The sequence below is a fragment of the Centropristis striata genome, chromosome 15 (genome assembly GCF_030273125.1).
Source record: "Centropristis striata isolate RG_2023a ecotype Rhode Island chromosome 15, C.striata_1.0, whole genome shotgun sequence".
Lineage (NCBI taxonomy): Eukaryota > Metazoa > Chordata > Actinopteri > Perciformes > Serranidae > Centropristis > Centropristis striata.
In genome coordinates, this window is record NC_081531.1 from 13490356 (window position 1) to 13507446 (window position 17091).

At 39.3% G+C, this 17091-nt stretch overlaps 1 protein-coding gene across 1 annotated transcript in view; it reads left to right on the forward strand.

Annotated features, from left to right (window-relative positions):
- Positions 1 to 255: 255 nt before the first annotated feature.
- LOC131986382 (phosphatidylinositol-binding clathrin assembly protein-like) overlaps positions 256 to 17091 on the forward strand; it is a 30299-nt gene continuing 13463 nt past the window's right edge. Inside the window, exons 1-8 of the mRNA XM_059351295.1 lie at positions 256 to 1260; positions 10650 to 10792; positions 12455 to 12530; positions 12954 to 13056; positions 14117 to 14210; positions 14305 to 14416; positions 15471 to 15577; positions 16893 to 16934. Coding sequence (XP_059207278.1) covers positions 1131 to 1260; positions 10650 to 10792; positions 12455 to 12530; positions 12954 to 13056; positions 14117 to 14210; positions 14305 to 14416; positions 15471 to 15577; positions 16893 to 16934 — 807 coding nt within the window. The 5' untranslated portion in view covers positions 256 to 1130. The remainder of the gene's footprint in view (positions 1261 to 10649; positions 10793 to 12454; positions 12531 to 12953; positions 13057 to 14116; positions 14211 to 14304; positions 14417 to 15470; positions 15578 to 16892; positions 16935 to 17091) is intronic.

Consider the following 17091-nt stretch of genomic DNA (forward strand, 5'->3'; position numbering starts at 1 on the left):
ATAAAACAGAGTACATTAGGGCCACTCCACACAAATTCAGTCATGATAGGAATCATACTGAAGCATCACACTAATGAAAGATCTTGTGTTGATGCTGTCATGGATTTTCCCCATGTGTCTACATTTCATTGGACGGCAGGTAATCAGAGTTTGCACATCTCACTCCTGAGCTCTCCACATGCACCGAGGTGATGAACCAGCTGATGCCTGGAAAAACCGGGGGCAGCTTTCTGCTTTAAGATGCCCTCCCCGGACCCGAGAAAGTGGCCCAATCACCCTCCTTCCCAAGTCACCTGATTCATGTACTGCCATTTTACACACAAGTTTGACTGGGGGTGAAAAAAAAATCGCAATTGGCCTATCGGGAACCTCAACACAGAAATACACCCTTTTGTAAGAAGATTAAAACGACTGGGGGATAAGGAGGAAAAAAATCAAAGCGGCTAAGGTTAGAGGCAGCCAGCGCGGGGTGCTGTGTGGATCAGAGAGGTGTTTGCGGTCGGATCTGCGCGTAGATTCAGAGGAGAAACCGGGCGAAGAAGAGAGGAAAAAAAGAAAGGACAATGCTGTTTTATATCGTCTTTGAAAAATGAGTCTTCAGTCATAGGGGATGCCGCATAGATTTGATCATAATCACCGGTAGTGTTTCGATTATTGCCATCTTTATTTCGGATTCAGCTCTCGTTTAGACATCCCGCCGGCATCTCAGGGACGCATTACAGCTTACTGTACATTGTCTTACATTATTATACTACTTTTGATTCAGGCCGATTTTAATTACAGGCCTACATTTTAGCGCTTTTTAACGTATCTTATTTCTGCAGCTGGGTCATCTTGATGCCTTCGACTGAATATTAAATGGTTCCCTGGATGTGACCGTCTTATGTTTTATTTGGCCGCCGCATGAATTCTCCCACCGGATCCTCGTCGGTGAACGCTGCTGTCCTCCTCCTCCACCTCCTCCTCCTCCTCCTGCTCAGACGGCCGATTCTCGCAGAGGGCACTACCCTCCTCCCTGCCTCTAAAGACATTTTGATCGTCCTCCCCGGTCCCCCCCACCCGGACTCCTCGACCATCACTCCGCCTGCCTCCTCTTCCACCACCACCACCTCCACCTCCTCCTCAGTAACATGTCGGGACAGTCTTTGACGGACCGGATCGCCGCCGCGCAGCACAGCATGACCGGGTCTGCCATCAGCAAAGCCGTCTGCAAGGCCACGACGCATGAAGTCAGCGGACCCAAGAAGAAACACCTTGACTGTAGGTTAAGCATGCCATCACTGCTTACTGTATAGATAGCCTGCATGCATCAAGCTACCAGCATCTTTCCTCACAAAGGATAGCTTGTATAAACAGCATCTGTTATGCTTCCCCCCCTCTCACACTCTCTCATCCGGCCCGGTTATGTTTGAAGCCTCTTTAATTAGACACCATTACATTCCCTTAGATTAAAATGGCTTTTACGCAGCACCGCGCGCGCCACAATGCACCTGGCTATTAATGTAAGCAGTAAATTTGTGTATAAGGCGAGGGGCAATCAGCCAGGTACATTCTGTGCATGTCATTCAGGGAAATAGGCCACTCTGGTATGGGCTAATCATATTGCAACCAGCGGCTTTACAGTGTAGGCCTATCCATTATTAACGCCACTATCAGCGGCAGCACTGAAGACACTCCAGTACAAAATGTGCGTTATTATTTCTGCAGCATCACCAACATTTTATTCCTATAATGTCACATTCAAGTTCACTGTCATGTCCTCTGGTGCAATATTGTCATTAATGGATGTGTTGCTGCTGTCAGTCCTGAGGAGCAGTGTGTGTTTGTACTGTATCTGCTGGTGGGTGTTACAATGAGGCGTTAGGGCAGACAGATTCTTTATTTTCACATTGGGCTAATTAGCTGTGTGTGTGCAAACTGCAGCAATTATGTAGGAGGAGAAGGAGGATTCCTCACATGTAGATTTTACCAGTGATTATTAGGTTAGGTGGCTTTTCTGCCTCACTATAATTACTTGACATGATCGATGGAGAGCACGGGTAATCAATGTGCTGCCAGTCAGACTCACAGGCAGTCAGACCGACAGCTACGACAGACAGACAGACAGACAGACAGACAGACGAATGGCAAGATGGCTAATCAAGAGGAAATCAGTCTGAGAGAAACAACAAGGCAGGTAGCCAAACAGCCTGAGAGTCAGTCATCCAGCTACACACCCAGCCAGTCAGCCGGCAAGTTTGGCAGTGGATTAGTCAGTCATGTCCACAGCAGAGGTGACACTGGGAATTCTGGGCTCCCTCACAAGATGTGCCACCGTGCGCCTCGACACAATACATCTAAATTAGGGCTGTATCACTTTGCCCTACTCAAAAAGCCATTAAAGCAGAAAAACACCCAGTGGGGGTGTCGGAAATGGTTCAGAAATACATTTTACGGTGAAAAAGCTCTTTTGTGAATCGCAACATCGAGTAATGATGGCTGCTTTGATTTTATACAAATCTTGTCATGATGGTGACCCCCACTAAAAGCTAATTATTACTGCTGAAGCCATTTATGAGGTTTTACAATTTGGTTGGAAACTAGAGGATTTCTAAAGGCACATTAACTAACCAGTAGACAGTTATAGTTAGACCATTTCAAATTTGGGGATTGGGGGATGGGGTGCTTCAACTAGGAGACATGTGTAAAAGGCTTCCAAAATTGATTTCCTATAGCAAAATCTTTTGGAGATTCATGCAAGAATAGCACATCACGGCAATTAAATGGTGAGCACTTCTGTGATCTGCTGAGATATTTATATCTCTAATGTCAATATATTTTAAGCCATACATCCTCTGAATGACCGCAGTCTCTAGTTTGTGGTTGCAAAGTTTCACACAGCTGTTATTATCCTAGAGGTCACAGCAGGTCATTTTATACAATGAGGTCAAGTGTAAAGAAATTCTCTCACTGCAATGGAATGGCTACTATGGGGAATCATATCGTCACACATCGATAAAATTGGGCTCATTGAATCCACAATAGTTTCAGCTTTCCAGTGACACCTAATTTATGCAACTCCAAGAGGTATCCGGTATGCAAAAATATTCAAATACAGTCCGCGAAAAAAACGCATCTTTAAAAACGACATGATTTTTGCTTCAAAATGCATGGGATGGTATAAAGTGTGCATGCCTGTAAAAGGTAGACTCAGGAACCGTGTAGAACTAATTTTTATTCATATATAATGGGCCACCAAAGTTTAGCCTTTAACTTTTGGTTATTTAGCCTCCTTCCCAAAAAGGTATCATGGTATGGTTGGTACCAATGGATTCCTTAGGATTCTAGTTTCATAAGATACCGTTTATAAGTAGCATAATTAAAGACAGTAAATCGACTTAGATTTGGGGGGCCAGAGCAGACTCAGACCCCCTTCCCCTCCTCAGAACTGCCATTGCCACTGACTGTGATTACATTTTTAATTTCTAAAAAAGAAAAATCAAGCTAATTGATGAGTCTAAAAAAGTATTGTAAGTGCTAAGGGTTGCCCTAAAGTAAGGATACTTCGATACTTTTTCAATATCACATGTTTTAGTTAATTAACATAGCAATAAAAAAAACTGATGTATTATCATATTATCAACCCAAGAAAATCTACTGTGTTGGTCATTGTTCAGTGACTTTTTCTGTGCCGGCACAGTGAGAAGGTTGTTCATTAAAAAAAAGGAAAAAATGTCATATTTTGTCAACCTTATAGGTATCAGAAGAGGTATAGATTATATCGTAGTTTAAAATCCTCATAACAACCTGAATAAGTGCCGAAGAGAATAAACAGTTAAAGGGCATCAAGTGATTGGTACCATTATTGGTTTATTGTTGTGCTCTCTGCGGAAGTCACAGTTTTATAAGAACACAGTACCCCTGCAGTTATTAAACGGGAGAAGGTCGTCCACCTTCAGCACCCGCCATGAGTCGGAGTCTCTCAGAAACTAGTAAATGTCACTTAACTGAAGGGTGAGAGCGGATATTCCTAAAATAGAACTGGAGCATTTACATGACAAATTTTCATCCTTCAAATGGATTATAAAAAAGGTTTATACCCCCGCTCTCAAGGACAGTCAAGTTTGTCTCAGAATGGGTCAGTTAATTCTGGTCGAGGTGGTTACATGAGGCATTTTTTGTTCTGATCTGGCTCTTATTCTGATCATTAGTGGAATAAAAAGCTCCATGCCAAAGCAGAAACTGAAGGCCTGGCTCAATTCACCCCCCTGGAAGCTTGAATTGAATTTTTAGCTGAATGAATGTTTTGTACTTGAGCCATTCAGATGCAGCTGTTCTAATAGACACAGCTAGCTTTCACAATAAAACACTATTTCCTGCTAGAGGGGCCCCTCTCCTCCACCCAGGACATGATATAACATACGACTCCGTGACATTTTATTGAGTGCAGATGCTGCACTTTAAAGGGAAAGGGAAAGACGCAGGAAGGAAGAGCGTTTGTGATCGGGAGGTCAGTGGATCGACGGTAATCCCTCGACTGAGAGGACCATGGTGGGGAAGTGAATAATGCAAAGATAACAAGCCATAAACTCAACTGCTCTACAGGAGCTTCTGATGAGTCAGCGACTGTGGGTCGATCTCAGAGTCTGAGAGTTCAGGTATGTGAGACCCACACCCTCTTTGTGCAATTTATCCAGACTGCCACTGGAGGCTTTTCGTATTCAGCTTGCCTGGTTAAACAAGGTCATAAAAAGTGGCAGATGCTTGCCCTCAGCAGGACCGACACCAGCAAATGGATCAAAATCAATTTGGGTAACAGATTAGGTTTGAAGGAAAAACATATAACGAAGACATAGTTTCTGCCAAGCATTTGAAAGAAAATTTGGGATTTTTTAAAGTGGGGTTGTATGAGGTACCTAACCATAGTCGGCGTGTTACGCAAACAAACTATTTTCCATGGATTCCTTGATAATGATTTTGGTTTTTATCAAGAAAACCATGGAAAATGGCTAGATATCAGCTCTTAAATTAAACTCTTATGAGCTATTTTTGTTGTTATAATTATATTTGTACCAGGCATTAAAATGAACAGTAAATTGAAGAAAAAGGGAGGTCTAATATTTTTTTCCATGACTGTATAATATCCTATGAAATATGACCAGTTGCTGTTTAAAATGTGTACTTTGTTAGAGTTAGGCCCCCAAACTACTTGGTTTAGTTTTGGGACAGAGATCATGGTTATGGAAGTAACCATGATCTCTGTCCCAAAACTAATAACTAATAACATAACTTCCAATGGGACACAAACACTGTGTACTGCTGTGCAGGGGGCAGCAGCTGAATATATTTACCGTATATAGCTAAAGAAAAATTTCAGTATCTATAAAGGTGTACTTGGTACGTAGAATATATTCACCGCTTTACTTTTTTGTCAGACAGTTTCGTTTAAGTTGACGTGGCTGGACCTGAAGCTGTTATCTATGCTCTCTTCACAACCACCAGACTCCTTTGACAAAACAGTAATTTTACATTGAGAACACAAGAGTCTACAGCTGCCCTGAGTGATTAGTTTGGTTGTTATTATGTGACTTTAGTGAATGTTTCTGCCCACTTCTCCAGCAGGTGATACACCGGCTTTGGATGAGCACCTCATAATTCAAGAAATCCAAGAAAGAAACTAAGCAGTTATTCTGGATCCGTTTACCTAATCTGAGAGGTTTGATAAATACAGATAACGTTTCAATTACCCATAAATACACTCAACTTGTTATTGATCCATCCTTGCCAGGCACAGTGAAGAGAAAAGATGTATCGCTGTGGCTTTTCTAAAAATGCAGCTTAGGATAAATCAAATGCAATGCTGCCTATATAGAAGCTATTCACCATGGTCTCATCCGTTTTTTTATAGTGTCGTGACCTTGACAGACTAGTTGGTGACATAAACGGCCAATGCTGATTATTTACTACCCCACAGCAAATGATGAGCATGACAGACGGAGTAATGGGATTTCACTTTCACTAGACAGTATTCTGCTTGGCTGAGATCGTAAAGAGTGGCAACAGAAACCAGATTCATCACACATAGAATAGTAATCAGGACAGAAATGACCTTCTGCCCTGAAAGCACCGTGTTATTCAGCATTTGATTTATTCGGTTGTTTGTCATGGCTGTAATAGTGATGTACTGTAGGTGTTTGCAAAAGCTACAAAAACGTGTTGAGAATAATCACAGGACTTTTTACTCTTCAGTTGCCACATTTTGGGCCTTTAAACCAAATTAAGTATTGAGAAGACATTGAAAAACACATACAAGAGACATCGTGGCTTTGACTCACGATATTCAAACAGATCATGAATAAATAACTCGAGACACTTACTCCCACATCAGCTTGTCGGTGTAATGACCCTATGTTGCAATGCAATTTCAGAAATGCAATTTTTCCCTGAAAATTACTCACTTTTATCCAAAGCCAAGGTCTTAAAACATCTTTAATAAACTTTTTATTAGATTTTAAAGTCCCTCCAGTCACACATATTTTAAGACACTGCTGGCTTTCCATTTTATCCCAACGAGCATTACAAATGCCTCAAGATTAACTTGATGACACCGTGTTGTCACCTTGTTCTCTGTATTAATATTTGCACACAGTTATCCTTAATCTTATTTCTAATTGTGTTATTGATGTACATTATTTCCTACGTGGACTGCAGCTTATTGATCCCAGTTGACAGTCAATATTTCATCACAACCCTCAGGCTATCTACACTGTCACACATCGATGATTAAATCCTAGCTGATGTATTATCGCCCAGAGGAATACATGCAAGTCCCAGCATTGGATAATCTGACTGAAGCACTATTACTTAGGTGTAATTGTATTTAAGTAGAAGCTTTGCAGTTATTGCTCTATGTGAAGTGAGAGGAAAAAATGTTTTAAACAAGCAATGCTAGCAGCTTTGTGAGGCTGTACTTAGCCACACTTGTACTTTGTGCTAAATGCGAACATCAGCGTTCAAAACAGATCCAGCTAACGGCGTACAGAAAGGGTCGATGTGGGGTTTTTGCATCTAATTGAACAAACTGCCAACAGCAAAAAGAAAACATGTCACATTAGTACAGTACCACTGCACATTTAAATGAAACATTTTTTATACTCCTGTTATAATATATCATTTCAAGTGTACATATCAATACCTTCACTGTAATAAACAGTACTGCTAGTAGATGATTTTTTTAGACTTAAATGTAAAATACTGCAGCTGACATGTAAAACAAGTCAAATTACACACCCTGTTAGCTCGAGCTAACAGGGTGTGTAAATTAGCTCGAGCATTCAACAATTCTCCTTAAAGACAACTAAGATGATAATACACAAACAAGAAATTGAAGAAAACAATGGTCTAATATTTTCCCCATGACTGTATAATAAAATGTTTAAATTAAGCTACTCAACAGTATTTACAGCTTGTTTTAGTTGAATAATCAATAAGCTGATTGACAGAAGGTTCATTGGCAACTATTTAGATAATTATTTAGTCAGAAACTAACATTTCATGGTTTCGACTTCTCAAATAAGAAGATTTTCTCAGAGAAACATTAATGTCTGTCATCATCCTGAGATATTTCAGTCTGGATCAAAGTGGCTGACTAACATTACCACCCATACGGTGGCATCACTAGCGTGGCTTAAAAGTGTATTGCAGTGTGTTTGTTCACTTTTGACAGGAAACATTAATTAGCTGAAATCAATATGGTCCATTAATTATTGAGCCAGGAAGGAAACTCACAGACAAACCATTAACAATGTGTAACGCATGACTGAACGCTACCATTACCATGCTGCATTCTGATATTAATGTCCTGAGATTTAATTAGGAGAAAAGAAAAAAAAAATCTTAAAAATACAGGTGATTCCAGGTTACTTCAGTTAGGTATAAATAATCATATTTTTTTATTTAAGCATTGCCGTTTTTGGATATTTATTCTAACGTGTCAGTTTGGGAATCACTGCACGGGTTTGTACATTGTTTTCTATATGTTTCCCTTTTTCGGATATATAAAGTACACGCATCTTAAGATCTGGTACTACAGGGGACCGAGTATCATGACATCATTGCAGTAGAGTTTAGTCACGGCAGGAACAGTTGGAGAAGACGTTGAGGAGTATAATCAATACTGTTACCGTTATTATTGGCAGTTGGAGGTTTTTCGCACCCCAAAATAACATAAAATAAGTTAAAGATGAACAGGATTGAAGCATTAGCTGCAGTGAACTGCCGGTGCTCCAGGTGCCTTTGACATGCATCAAACACTTAACCGTGGTATCAGCTGGGACTTTTTGGTATCCAGCGTTTCAGTGGGCCCGAAAACATCACAGAGCTTTCAAATAAACCCTGATAACCTCTGATCCTGTGGAAGAAACAGACCGAGGATTTGCCTCAGAAACCAAACCTTGCTTGAAGTTTTCTCACAGTTATTCTGCACGCAGATTTCTCTCTCCGCCTGTCTTTGAATGCAAGTTCACTTCCTTTCACTCCCCCAGTGGTTTCACTCACACAATCTGCCTTTTTTAATTTGGTTGCTTGACTTTTCGTGATACACTCATGTGCATTTCTTTTCCATGTTGAGCTCTGCTGTCAAATTCAAGTAAAAATGGTTCTAATCTTGATTTTTTTCACATTAAATTATACATTTTCTATTTTACTGTGTTGTTCCAATGATCTTTTAATTAACAAGATTATTTGTTTAAATCAACTTAAGTTTACATCCTGTTTCTGTCTGGTTTTAAATAATCTGCACATGTTTTTACAGTACCACAAATAATATTGTGTTTATTAATCTAAACAGGGACTTTCAGAGATAAATGTAGTAAAAGATCTTAAACTGGCTGATAAACAGATTACATGGAGCAGCTCTACAATAAGAGCACAATACAGTCCATTTATACAAAATGTGTTACTGTAGAACAAATAGGGTCAGTTTAGAGAAAAATTATCTTTGTCTTTGAAGATATTAACAACATTTCTTTACAGTAATCCAGCTGAATCACAGCTGAATCAGCTTTACAGAATTTGCAGTTTTCATGGCACATAAGAGTAAGCATGTTTGTGCTATTTAAAGCTTGGTTCTTTAACTAGGGAGTCAGTAAATCTGAGGGATTAAACAGAGGCCGAACATACTTCACATTTTGATCTTTAGCCAGAGAAATCCTTGAAGAATTTAGGGCATTGTTCCACCAATCTGTCCTCGTTGTAGGTTTAGTGTTCACTGCTGAATTTATTATTTTTGGGATATATCGTAAATATAAAACTGAAAACATCTCTCCTTTGCTTTTAAAATCGATCCTGTTCCTGGGCTACCTTGGCATTCAAAAACACACTCAGCTTGCCATTCTGTCAGACCTTTTATATCCAACATGCAGCAGAACACCGAGCTATTTTCCTTTTGAAATGTGTTCAACATTTGCTTTGAAAAGACAATTTACACTCTGGGTGCGAGTCTCAGTGGGAAAACACTGGAGTCAACTCAGTTTTAGTCCATCATTGCTATATATATATATATATATATATATATATAGAGAGAGAGAGAGAGAGAGAGAGAGAGAGAGAGAGATAGAGATATACCTGTGAAGAAAGTCAAGATTCATGATTCATCATCATGCTTTTCAGCTAATAGTTGTTGTTTTTTAAGTATGACCCTGGTTGATGTTGACATGACCTCATAATATAATGTAATATTACCATCTTCTGAGTTGATATGTTATTGGCGTTTTTGAAGAGAAAGTTGGTAGCACTGTTAAATTACAGCTACAAAATGGATTTGGTGATACAGTAGCCCTAGTTCTGATTCATCTGTCTATACAGTCTCTATCATTAAATAATCATTTGTTCATTGATTCGCGTGCAGATATTGAGTGAGTGAAAATTAAAGCAGCAGTCGATAGGACTGCATTCATCGAGGTTGTTCATTCATTTCATTGATTCTTAATAACTCAACCTGTAAGCTCTCTATGGCTATAAATTATGATATTGGCATGTGGCTGCTGCCTTTTTTTTCCACAGTGACTTACAGGAAGTGAAGAGGTAGAGTTGACTTAAAAATATGAACTATCCCTAAAGGGATAGTTCATATTTTTTTCAAGTATGGTTGTATGAGCTACTTAATAGTCAAACCTAAAACTTTATCTCTAACCTTTTGGATACACAATTTCTATAATATTCGTCTATTAATTACAGTCATGGAAAAAATATTAGTCCACTCTTTTTCTTCAATTTTTTGTTAAATTCAATGCCTGGTACAATTAAAGGTACATTTGTTTGGACAAATATAATGAAAACAACAAAAATAGCTCATAAGAGTCTTATTATATAAGAGCTGATATCTAGCCATTTTTCACAGTTTTATTGATTATTATTATGGTTATCATCAAGAAAACAATGAGAAATGGCTAGATATCAGCTCTTAAATTAACCTCTTATGAGCTATTTTTGTTGTTATCGTTATATTTTTCCAAACAAATGTACCTTTAGTTGTACCAGGCATTAAAATGAACAAGAAATTGAAGGAATCAATGGTGTAATACTTTTTTCCATGACTGTATTCGTTTCTTCTTTCACAGCTTCCTCTGTATGTCCAGACTCCTTCATGTTGTTTTCTTTGTGCCCTGCAGACCTGATCCACTGCACCAATGAGCTGAATGTCAGCATCCCCCACCTGGCAGACACACTGCTGGAGCGCACAGCCAGCAACAGCTGGATAGTGGTTTTCAAAGCGCTCATCACCACACACCACCTCATGATGTACGGCAACGAGGTGAGCTGAAGATTATTTTGTAAATTCTTAGGATAACAAGAAGGTGATGTGTCAGTTTTACATAACAAGTTTGTTTTAATGAGCTCAAAATGTATTATGTGTCTCCAAACATGCTAAAATATAATCATGAATATTGCTCTCATAATCCTGGGAGTTAGCAGTTATTTATTAAGCTACCATCCTGACAGCCATGAGTCGGGTAAGTTTAGCTCACGGTTATTTAAAGTTTAAAGGTCAACTACTGTAACGGAAAATTAATAACCCACAATTAATTGTGAGGATTTATTTCCCCCAGATTTATCGATAATGCAATGTTAGCAGACCCAAATGAGATCATAAACTATTAATGAAGCATCAGTACAGTGGACACAGGAGTCAATGAAAGGATTAAACTGAGACATTTCGTGTACAATCTAATGCTCTGTGCGCCTTCACACACACACACACACACGAGAGAGAGACTGATTGCTGATCAGGGATTTGTCCCGAGTCTGACATTCTGCTCTCCAGGTTGTAGCAATTCCTCTCGTACTCTCACAGTGAGTTTCTTTGAAGTGCTATCTTCCACGTGTTCAACAGGAACTGATGATGTATCCCGCTGACATTTCAACAGCTAGAGGAATAAATCACCTCACGCCACTTGCTCTCACTACAGGAGTGACAACGAACATCAAACATGTTAAGCGATGAACGTCTCAGACTAGAGAGAGGGATTACAGCGGGCACACTGACCCTCTCAAAATGTTGAAACAGGAAAGTTTTTCGGAACACAAGTAGTGACGTGATGTTTTGAGTTTACCGGACTAAATGAAAGTCAGGTAAATGAAATGGCACCTTATATTATATTCAGATCATTAAAACTTTTCAGAGAACTTTCAGAGTCTTATTTTTAACTCTCAGGTTCACTCTTATCCAAAGTGTCAATCTTTAGATCTTCATCCTCCAAGATTTCTTACATGCAGAGGTCAATTTATTGTTAAATTTAGGGGGACCAAATTATGTATAAATACCTTTTCTCATCTGGCAAAGAACTCCATCTCTGTAAAATGTTTCAAAAGATGTCTAAAAGCCCATTTAATGGCTGTTCTAAAATTCAAATTCACACATTAATGCACTTTGATATTATGTTCATATTTTTGTTTTCATATTGTTATTTCTGGTATTGTCATTGTAACTTATTGTTGATGTTATACATGTGTTTTTCTCTATTATCAGTTTGGTATTACTTTATTTCAACTATGACATTTTAGGTGGAGGCTTTAAATAAGCCCGTCTGGGTTTCCTGCCTCTCCCTGCACTTTACACTATTTGTTATCTTTGTCATTTTATGTAATTCTAACTGTGCAAATACATAAACCTAAACCTAAACCCACCTTGTTGTTAAGCATTCCTTTTAAACATGATGTGGTTATGGGTTATTGTAAAGATGTAACACTGGTCTTTTAAAACAGTTTTAGAGGAAGTCAAAATGTCCGATTCATGACTTTATGCCAACAAACTGTCAGTGAAATGTTTGTAAAGCTGCAACTCCTGCCCACAAATGAAGCCTTTACTTTGTGTGACAGGGACACTGTTATGTGTCTGCGTGGACATGGCTTGATATTGTCAGGTAACAGCATCAGATAAGCCACTAACTCTTTCTTCTCTCCTTTTTTCCATCAGAGATTGATGCAGTACCTTGCCTCCAGAAACACGCTCTTCAACCTCAACAACTTTCTAGATAAGGCTGCACTACAAGGTGATTTAATGCCATTTGGCTGTTTGTAAGCTCAGCAGTACTGTACGTCTAACAGAATGACTTTATGTCGGTTTCTTGCTGGCTCTGTAACACTATCAATAAGCCCATTTCAGAGCTGATTTCAAAGGGAAGCTACAGTCCAGGATTAAAACGCTACAGATAAATGTTCCTTTTGTTGGATACGAGAAGCTGCTGAATGTTACTGAAAATGGAAACACGTACTTAGTGACTTTGTAATTCAATTTATATAAAGTAAATAAATCTCAAGGTGACACGGTGCAAAGGCCAGTTTGGAGAAAATCAGATTGCTAGTGGAGAAGTTAGTCCATTTCATATGAGAGAGATTATGACTTCTTAACCTGGTTTGAAAATAAGTCAAGGTGATTGGTCTCTAACTGCAGCGCCCTCTCTGTGCCCCCTCAGGGTATAACATGTCAACTTTCATCAGACGCTACAGCCGCTACCTGAATGAAAAAGCCATGTCTTACAGACTAGCAGCAGTGGACTTCACCAAGATGAAGAGAGGGTAACGAACTCAACACACTCCTGACACACAAACACACACATATTGTATATAAGGAGAAAAATTCAGGAGATAGCAGCTGCTCTAAATGTATTTTTTTACTTTAACTATAGCATGTTGAGCCTTTTTAACTTTTGCTGAACAGCAACAACTACCAGAGGTGTTATCTGATGATGATTATTATTATAATTATATTTTAATAATCAATATTTTGTGTTATTGATTTATTTTTAGTAATGCAATCTGTGTTGCCAGATCTACGTTGCCAGATCTCACAAGAGTGTGTTGCTGACACAGGCCTCTTTCTCCTGACATGACGTCTGAAAAATGCCCTCATAATGTGGCTTATGAAAATTGGGTCCAATATTTACTTTGGTGACTCAGGACCTTTTGCTAGTCTTCTGAAGGGGCAGAGCAGAAGTGAACCCAACATATCACAGATACAGGAAATTACTTTAAGACTGCCATCTACTTTCTGAACTGTCTCTGACTAAAGAGCTTGTTATCTAACAGTTGTGACGGCCCCGCCTATTTCACTCTGGTGACATAATTGTTTGTTTTCTTACGAGGTGATCAGCTGATTCCATTAACCTTTTCGGTTCCTTACATGATCAATACACCCACATGTACATGACTGAAACCACTGATGTACACACCTCATGCTTGTGTTTCTTTAGGTTGTGTTACTTAAATAAATCTATTTTTATATCGGCGATGCACTGTACTCTCACGTTTTTGTCCTCTCCTTTGAGCCGGGTCATGACACAGTGTAGCTAACATTAGCCACCAAAAGGTCATACCAGACCAAATAAGGCTGTACTCTATTGAACTGAGAAACGGTGCAGTTTTTGCTTATAAATGTAACTTCTTATTTGTAGGAGCAAGAATGTTATTTTTTTCTTTTAAGATGAACATATTCTCATTTTCAATTGCAATTATAATTGCTTATTGACACTAGAAACGTACATCTGTGGGACCCCGTTTTACACCTACATGCCTTGGTTTAATAAGTCCTGTGTGTGTGTGTGTGTGTTCGTGTGCATGTACTCTTACCTGTAAGCAGGGCTGAAGGCGTGATGCGCACCATGAACACAGAGAAGCTGATTAAGACTCTGCCCATCATTCAGAACCAGTTGGATGCACTGCTGGATTTCCAGGTAAACATCTTACCTCAAGACACAAACAAGACATGTATGTAAATTACTGAAATATCTTCATCCAACCTCTATTTATTCCTTTTCTTTTCTCCAGCCTAACTCCAACGAGTTGACCAATGGAGTGATCAACACGGCTTTCATGTTGCTGTTTAAAGACTCTATACGGTTGTTTGCTGCTTACAATGAAGGAGTCATCAACATGCTGGGTAAACCACACATACAGTACAGCAGATTATATATTTAATCTGCTGCTGATGTCGAGATCACAACACTCCATTCAATCCATCTTTAAGGGGAAATCAATTTTTCCTCCAACTGTCTCTAAAAGTCCATTAAAGATCACCTTCTCGTCTTACATTAATTATTAAGCCAGTGAGGAGTCGGGCTGAGGACAGACCATCAGAGTCTTTAGTGAGGACTTCATTAAATGATTCATTACTTCATTGACCTGATCGGAGGTGCTTCAACTATGGTTATATAGTAACTGGAAACTTTTTTAATGTACAGTCAAAAATTATTACCCTTGTTTTCTCCTTGCTTTCCTGTTCATTTAATGCCTGGTACAACTAAATGTATTTTGTTTGGATAACAACAAAAATAGCTCATAAGAGTTTAATTTAAGAGCTGATAAATAGCCATTTTCCATGGTTTTCTTGGTAATGATTTTAGTTATTAGATGAAGAAAAGGGGTGGTCTAATATTTTTTTCCATGACTGTATAATAAAATGTTTAAATTAAGCTACTCAACAGTATTTACATACAAGTATTTACAGCATGTTTTAGTCGATTAATCAATAAGCTGATTGACAGAAGGTTCGTTGGCAACTATTTAGATAATTATTTAGTCAGAAACTAACATTTCATGGTTTCACCTTCTCAAATATGAAGAGTTTCTGCTTTTCACTTATTTTAGTTTTTGAACAATTGTTCATTTTGTTGAGGTGCGGACTTGTGTTTGGACGTTGAGTCAGAAGTTCATTAATTCTCAGAGAAACATTAATGTCTGCACCAACAATGGTCTAATACCTTTTTCCATGACTGTATTTAAGCAGGCATGGACACTGAATTTGCAGGACAAGTCAGTAGCAGATTGATTTATTTATTTTTTTTCTGTATACACATTATCATCTTGTATATCAGTGGGTTCAAAGAAATCCTACTTAAAGGGAAACGTTGGTATTTTTAAACCTAGTGCTTAGTTTTCCTTCATGTGTGAATAAATAGGGATCTTTTTACTGGTTCTGGTCTTCTGCTCCACAGAGAAATACTTTGACATGAAGAAGAACCAGTGCAAAGAGGCGTTGGAGATCTACAAGACTTTCCTCAACAGGATGACCAAACTGTCCGAGTTTCTCAAAGTGGCAGAGGTAACGTCTGTTCGCCTTGCTGCTCCTCCGCGGAGGAAAGAGTTAAACTCCAGAGGAGAGGGTGAGAGTATCTGTCTGGGGCGAATCACGACATTCTCCTCTCGTATAAACACACCATCATCTTCTTTTAGAATTTTCTCCTGTTTCTCAGAAGACTTTAACCTGCAGAAAAAAAAACTCCACCTTAACCTGTTGGGATTCGCTCCAGACTGCTGTTACCCTTTGGATCTGATATACGGTCGACATTTTCCAAAATAAAACCGACCGTAGATCAGCGTCCACTGGCTCTCCTTAATCTTCCAAGTCTTTTTTTTTACCTCTAGATTTTCCTCCTATTTTCTGTCCTTCTCTTGCCCTGACCTGAGGAGGGGGTTACTCCATGACAAGTGATTAATGGCTGAGCCTATCAGAGAGCCACTCATGTAGAGCTTCCAGTTGAGGGACCCTCGCGTGCTGCCTGTTCACATGCCTGCACTGCATGCCCAAGCAAGCTCTTTTTCTCTCACTATCTCTGTCCTCCTCTTTCTCTTATTATTATTTCCTCTCTTCTCTTAAAAAATAAAATTCTTGGCTGTTATCCAATTAACAGTCCTTGCTAGGCTTCACAGTGACTATAAACAGTTTGATCCTGCGTAGCATTATTCCCTGCGTTATCTTCAAAGGCTTTCTCTCTGCTTGGTTTCGTTCCCATTTGGAGGAAGGTTTGGGGTGCAGCCGCTCGATCCAAAGAAAAATCTAAACAGACTAACGTTGACTTTAAGGACCCATTCATTTTACCTGTCTAACAAAATGTGTTTGTCTGTTTGTGTGTCATCTGTGTCCCCCCCTTCTCTTTCTGTTCAAAGTCAACATTAGTTGAGTGTCTTCCTTTTGGATGTTTCTTACCTCGCAGTCACGTGACCTGTTGTCTGCCCTCTCTGCCTTGCCTGTTCAATCAGTCGGTGTGCTCAACATTCATTTCAAACCAGATCTCAGTGTGTGTGTGTGTGCGTGTACTTATAAGTGTGTGTGTACATATACTGTGTATATATATAGGTGTTTGTATGCGTGTGCATGCGCCCTCCTCCCCTCCTTCTCTGTTGTCTTTTATTTGTTTTCTTTCCAGCCACTGCATGATGTAATGAATGCTTGGGTTTGATTCTTCTTTCTCCCTCCTCCTCCTCCTCCTCTTCCTCTTCCTCCTTCACACGCCTCTTCCCTTTTTTACTCTGTTGGGTTTTTTGGTTTATTCCTTGTTTTACTATTACATTTGGTTTATTTTTTATTTTGCCTCCCTCCTCCCTCCCCTACCCCTCCCTCCTTTTTTGTGACACAGCGAGTTGGGATAGATCAGGGCGACAGCCCCGATCTCACACAGGTCAGTCTACATCTCATCTCAATCAGTCAATCAACCAGTCAGTCAACCAGTATTTAAATCCGTCAAGTCAATCCCATAATGCTTCATTCTAAATGCTCCCGTTCCCTACTCACCCTACAGACCTGCCCACACTGCAGCTGTCCTCCTCTCTTCTTCA